The sequence below is a fragment of the Mizuhopecten yessoensis genome, unplaced genomic scaffold, assembly GCF_002113885.1.
Source record: "Mizuhopecten yessoensis strain PY_sf001 unplaced genomic scaffold, ASM211388v2 scaffold10809, whole genome shotgun sequence".
Taxonomy (NCBI): Eukaryota; Metazoa; Mollusca; class Bivalvia; order Pectinida; family Pectinidae; genus Mizuhopecten; species Mizuhopecten yessoensis.
The window spans coordinates 172030-178029 of NW_018408732.1; the positions used below are offsets into that span (position 1 = coordinate 172030).

The 6000-nt window shown below is 34.6% G+C and overlaps 1 protein-coding gene across 1 annotated transcript in view; it reads right to left on the bottom strand.

Annotated features, from left to right (window-relative positions):
- LOC110462587 (receptor-type tyrosine-protein phosphatase eta-like) overlaps positions 1 to 6000 on the bottom strand; it is an 80291-nt gene that overhangs the window by 64466 nt on the left and 9825 nt on the right. Inside the window, exons 2-3 of the mRNA XM_021516597.1 lie at positions 2422 to 2452; positions 966 to 1247 (exon numbers count right to left, since the gene is read on the bottom strand). Of these exons, the coding sequence (XP_021372272.1) occupies positions 966 to 1247; positions 2422 to 2452 (313 nt within the window). The remainder of the gene's footprint in view (positions 1 to 965; positions 1248 to 2421; positions 2453 to 6000) is intronic.

Sequence of the window (6000 nt, forward strand, 5' to 3'; positions counted from 1 at the left end):
TTTACATAAGTATGATAAATGCTCCAATCCCTTTCGAAAATTCAAATAATATGCTGGTTATTTAACACAGAAAAATTTCACGAAATACATCCACAAAAACGTCAAAACACTAGGATTCATATCCGACATGCATTGAAAACGACATTTAATAACATAAAATATTTCTTCATAACATACAATGCAGAGGAGGAAACCTGATTAAATATCTCGCGAAAAAAAACGTTCGTGAACCGAGTCATTCCATCACGCGAACAACAATGGAGAGAGCTCTGTAAGAAATGGATGGCTTTCTTATCTTTTCGAGCGCCATACACAACTAGACATTCCTAGACATTCCTCGGCAGTAGATGCTGTCACAATCTAATGCTAAAGAAAAGTCGGAAGTATCTGAACTATCGTATTAATACTTTGTATTTGAACCTTTTGTGGTCAATTGTATTGTATGTGTGGTAAAACTGTTGTTGATATTGCTGTACACTTTCTTGTAGAGTGTCATATTCTATTTGTTGAAAGGGGTACAATACCAGAGCATGGGATTACCATTTCACGTGTGAGTGACAATGTCAAATTTCAGGAAAAGAGTGACAGATAAGAAGCTAATGTTATGTATGGATATTTAGTTATCAGATTTACTGTGGGCAGAAGTTATGATATTCATTGCAAAATTGATCTCCAACAAACATACTGTAATGTATGACGCTGACGAAGACTGGAGAAAGAGGAGCGACTTATTAAATTTAGTAGAGTTAAAATCTTATATTTCTTTTTTACTTTTATCGCGATATTGTTTTCTCAAAACTTACGCGGGAATAGAATTTTTGTAATATTTTCAAAGAGCGTAGGAAATTAAATACTAGAGATATGTGAATTTTGTACTGTTATAATTTTTGCATCAAAAACTGCTGTTATTCAAAAGCAACGAAACTGACACAACGTCCTTAACTTTAACGTCCTCATATACTCACGTGTACAGCCTGTTGTGTGTATACCCGTTGTACTGTTCCCATTAGATCCCCGAGTATAGACTGTGAAGCTGTAACAGGTACCCGCCGTTAGGTCTTCTGTAGGAATATTACAAGGTTGCTGGTCACATTGTTGAGTTGATGTTGTTGTCATGGCTGTATCTCCAGTAGGTGAGTAATTCACTATGACAGACTCACAGCCAGGACAGTTGGTTGGCAGTGTTACTGTCAGCGTTACACTGGAGGTTCGGGGACTCACAACTACTTCGGTTGGAGGACCTGGTACTGTGTGAACCAAGAGAATGTCTGATATATATAACAGTGACAAAGGTGCTGAAAAACATTTTACAATTATCTTGGGTGCGACAGATAATTTATTATTAAACTTATTTTTCATGCAAATCATGCTAAAGTATGCTAACATCGATTCCATCTACAAGGTCACAGCGAATCTCGGGGACAGATAGTCCAGTAGCATTCAATCGGGGCCTTGTGACGGAAACCAAAATACTAAGGCAGTTTGGAAGAACCTATTAAACTAGTCAGTATGTTGTTGCATAAAGCCGAGCAAAGAAAAAACTCCTCAGAGGTACTGAATGAACAATAGGCCCAGAGGGCCTGTATCGCTCACCTGAATATTTAAGCATTCATAGCCAAATATTCTCATTAAATTTTATATTGCACTACAAATATTTCCTTCGCAAACTTTGTCGGCTCCATCTGTTGTTACCAGCCAAATAATATTATAAGATTCTATACTTTTTGGTTTTTCTTCAGAAGTTATTTGACATATTTTTCCCTGTGACCTTGTAAGTAGGTCAATGTCATTTTCCTTTTCAAACTTTGTTATTTCTATCCTAAAAAGCTACCAGCCAATTCTTATGAATCCATTCTTTTCGGTTCTTTAGAACAAATTGTTTGAAATGTTGTTGACCGCTGTGACCTTGAAAGTAAGTCAAGGTCATTTTCATTCTCAAACTTTGTCGGGCTCTTTCCCAGGAAGCCACCAGCCAAATATGAAAATTCTATACCTTTTAGTTCTTCAGGAGAAGTGGTTTGAAGCGTTTGACATATTTGACCGCTGTGGCCTTGAAAGTAAGTCAATGTCATTTTAATGAGTAAACTTTATAGCACTCCATCCCAGATACCTACTGGCAACATATTATGACCCTGGGCCTTATGAAACTTGAGAAGAAGATTGTCAAAGTTTTTAACATGTTTGACCCCTGCGACCTTGAATGTAGGTCGAGGTCATTTTAATGAGTCAATTTTATAGCACTCCATCCCAGGTACCTATAGGCCAAATATCAAAACCTTAGGCTCTTAAGTTCTTCAGAAGAAGTCGCTCAAAGAAAAAGTGGACGGACGGACGGACGGACGGACGCCGCAGTACGACATAAGCTCACATGACCCTTCTAAAAATCAACGTCAAAGTGCCCTCTGTATATGGTATACTTACCTGGTATACATACTACAACGGCAAACTGGACCTTAGTAGAAAAGAAAACAATAAAAGATATATATTTATGGGCGCAACGTACGTTATCAAATTATTTAATGTTGTTTAGGCCTTGACATGTCAGTACACTGTATACTCGTCAATACAAATGTAACAGTTCAATCATTTGAAACAGATTCACAATTTGGATGCTGTAACATAGGGATGCATGTCTTATGGCATCAGCTACATCCATTGAGTCGCAAACCAAACAAAGGGTTTATCATAGTTTGTGGTTCAGTGTTAGATACAATTGTAATCCAAACATTTCAACGATTATTTTAGAAACTTAATCCGTGTTCTATGGATAACAATGCCGTCGATCAAAAGCACTGACCATGTAGACACTAAGCTCCTGTTTGTAGTTCTACTCAGTAAGTAGTATACCACACGTTACACTGTGTTATTATCGTTGTCGCTATTGTGAGATTTTGTTTAGTCCTTTGCAAAAAAAACAATCCATAAAACATATTTTACAGAACTTTACTCATTCGAAATTTAATGGTTTGATGAAAACAAGAAAACTGCTGGGGTCAAACTTGGAACCTTAAGATTATTAAATCCCCACTTCACCTACAAAGCTAAGGGAATGTATAAGGGCAAAGCATCCCAATGAGTGTCCAATATAAAACAATTAGTGAGGCAACACCATGATACAACAAGGTATAAAACGGTAGAGAGTACAACATAACATTACAAGGTATAAAACGGTAAGGGGAACGACATGACGTAACAAGATATAAAACGGTAAGGGGAACACCATGACATAACAAGGTTTAAAACGGTAGAGGGTACAACATTACATTACAAGGTATAAAACGGTAGGTAGTACAACATGACGTAACAAAGTATAAAACGGTAAGGGGAACGACATTACGTAACAAAGTATAAAACAGTAAAAGGAACGACATGACGTAACAAGGTATAAAAAGGTAGGTAGAACAACATTACATAACAAAGTATAAAACGGTAAGGGGAACGACATGACGTAACAAGGTATAAAACGATAAGGGGAACACCATGACATAACAAGGTTTAAAACGGTAAGTGGAACACCATGATACAACAAGGTTTAAAACGGTAAGGGAACACCATGACATAACAAGGTTTTAAACGGCAAGGGGAACTCCATGACGTAACAATGTATAAAACGGTAGAGGATATAACATGACATATCAGGGTATCAAACGGTAGAGGGAACAACATGACATAACAATGTATAAAATGGTAGAGAGTTCAACATGACATATCAGGGTATCAAACGGTAGAGAGTACAACATGACATACCAATGTATCAAACTGTAGAGGGAACAACATGACATAACAATGTATAAAATGGTAGAGAGTTCAACATGACATATCAGGGTATCAAACGGTAGAGGGAACAACATGACATAACAATGTATAAAATGGTAGAGAGTACAACATGACATATCAGGGTATCAAACGGTTTAGGAAACAACATGACATAACAATGTATAAAACGGTATAGGGAACAACATGACATATCAGGGTATCAAACGGTAGAGGGAACAACATGACATATCAGGGTATCAAACGGTTTAGGAAACAACATGACATAACAATGTATAAAACGGTATAGGGAACAACATGACATAACATCAATTAGTTCATTTCTAGTTTGAAGTCCACTTGGATACGAAGATTACTGAAAAATAATAGTAAAAGCTGGATCCATATTTTTTAAGCAGAGCACTTTCCAGTAGAAAATATATCAGATATGGGAATTGATTTTATTAAAAAAATTAAGACTAGTAATATGTTTTGGAAGGATGTTTTTAAGACATGGGTAAATGTTTCAGAAGTAACACAAGTAAAATATATTAAGCAGTTCTTAACTCTCCCTATCCGGTATAACCCACTTTTTGTTACTGGCAAGAAGTCTTTTTTTTTGTCCGAAAATGGTTTGATCGGGATGTTGAAAATGTTTGTGATCTATTAGAGCAAAATAACGTTTTTTTAATTTTTTTTAATTTTAAACTGAAATACAATATAAACTCTGGAAACTTCTTGATTTACCATAGTATATGCCAGTCTTTTAGGCAATGTTGTAAACAATAAAATTATAACTTAATTGCAGAAACAACTTTGGAGAGGCCATTCATACCAAGTCATATTTATATTATCATAAAGAAAAAAAGGTTGTTAAGACATGTATGACATATTAAATAGTAAAATTAAATTAGTAAATACAGCAGAAAGAAAATGGGTATTGAAAGAAAATTTTAGAAATATAGATTGGAAAAGTTCATATAGTATTGTCTTTAAAGTTACAAAAGACACAACACTGCAATGGTTTCAATACAGATTACAAAATTGTTTCCTCCCAATTAAAAACTATTTAAAGACTATTGGAATGTCAAATGACAATATCTGTAATATGTGTAAAATACAAATAGAAACTACAGAACATCTATTCTGGGAATGTTCACAGCCCTTAAAGCTATGGCAAGATTTAAAAGAGAGATTATATAGCAGAATAAGGAAAATCATTGATTTTAAGTTGGAAACAATACTTTTTGGAATTACTGAAAATGCTCCTATGCCCATTAACTATATAATTTTGTATACAAAATATTATATATATACTGTTTCAGAAAAAAACAGAAGTTAAGTTTAAATGGTTTGAATGAGTTTCTTGCATTCAGATATAATATTGAGAAAGCTTTATCAGTAAAAAAAATATACAATGAAACATTTGATCAAAGATGGATGGAATGGAAGGATTTATTTTGAGATTTTTTTGTATACTACAATTTGTCGTTTTGTTGATTGATATTTTTCTCTCCAAAAACAAACACAATACGGGTTAGTAGAGTGCATCAACATTATATGTATTTTCTGGTGCTTATATGGATACATGCAATAATGGACATGTATGTTTGTATTTACATGCATGTGTACGTATGTGGGTGCATGCATACTTGCTGATGTAAATGCGTATGTACGTGCATGTGTATGCATGTATGTGTGTACGTATGGAGGTCGTAGGAGTGTATGTTATGTACGTACATGTATGTATATGTGTATGTATATGTGTGTATAAGTGTTTTTTTATGTTTAGTGATGATGATACTGTTGTACATGTATATGTAAACACGTCTGGATGCGTGTGACATGTGGTATGTAGTATGTTCTTGTTCTGTAGATGTCCAATACTCTATGTACAAATGTTTTATTTCCCAATCAAATTTCTGAATGTTATATAGATGAAAAAAATGTTATGAAATTGAAATATTTGAATTTAGATAAAATTAGCAGAGAGAAAAATGGGCGAGAGCCCTCCTGTGTGAGGACACCATATTGTTTAGGAGACTGACTCCAGGGCTCCCCAACCCTGGCAGTTCCTATCATTTTATTTATATATCTGTATATACTTATCAGTATTATATATATAATATTTGGCTGGGGAAAACAAAATATTTAAAAAAAATATATATGACATAACAAGGTATAAAACAGTAGAGGGAACATCATGACATATCAAGGTATAAAACGGTAGAGGGAACAACATGACAT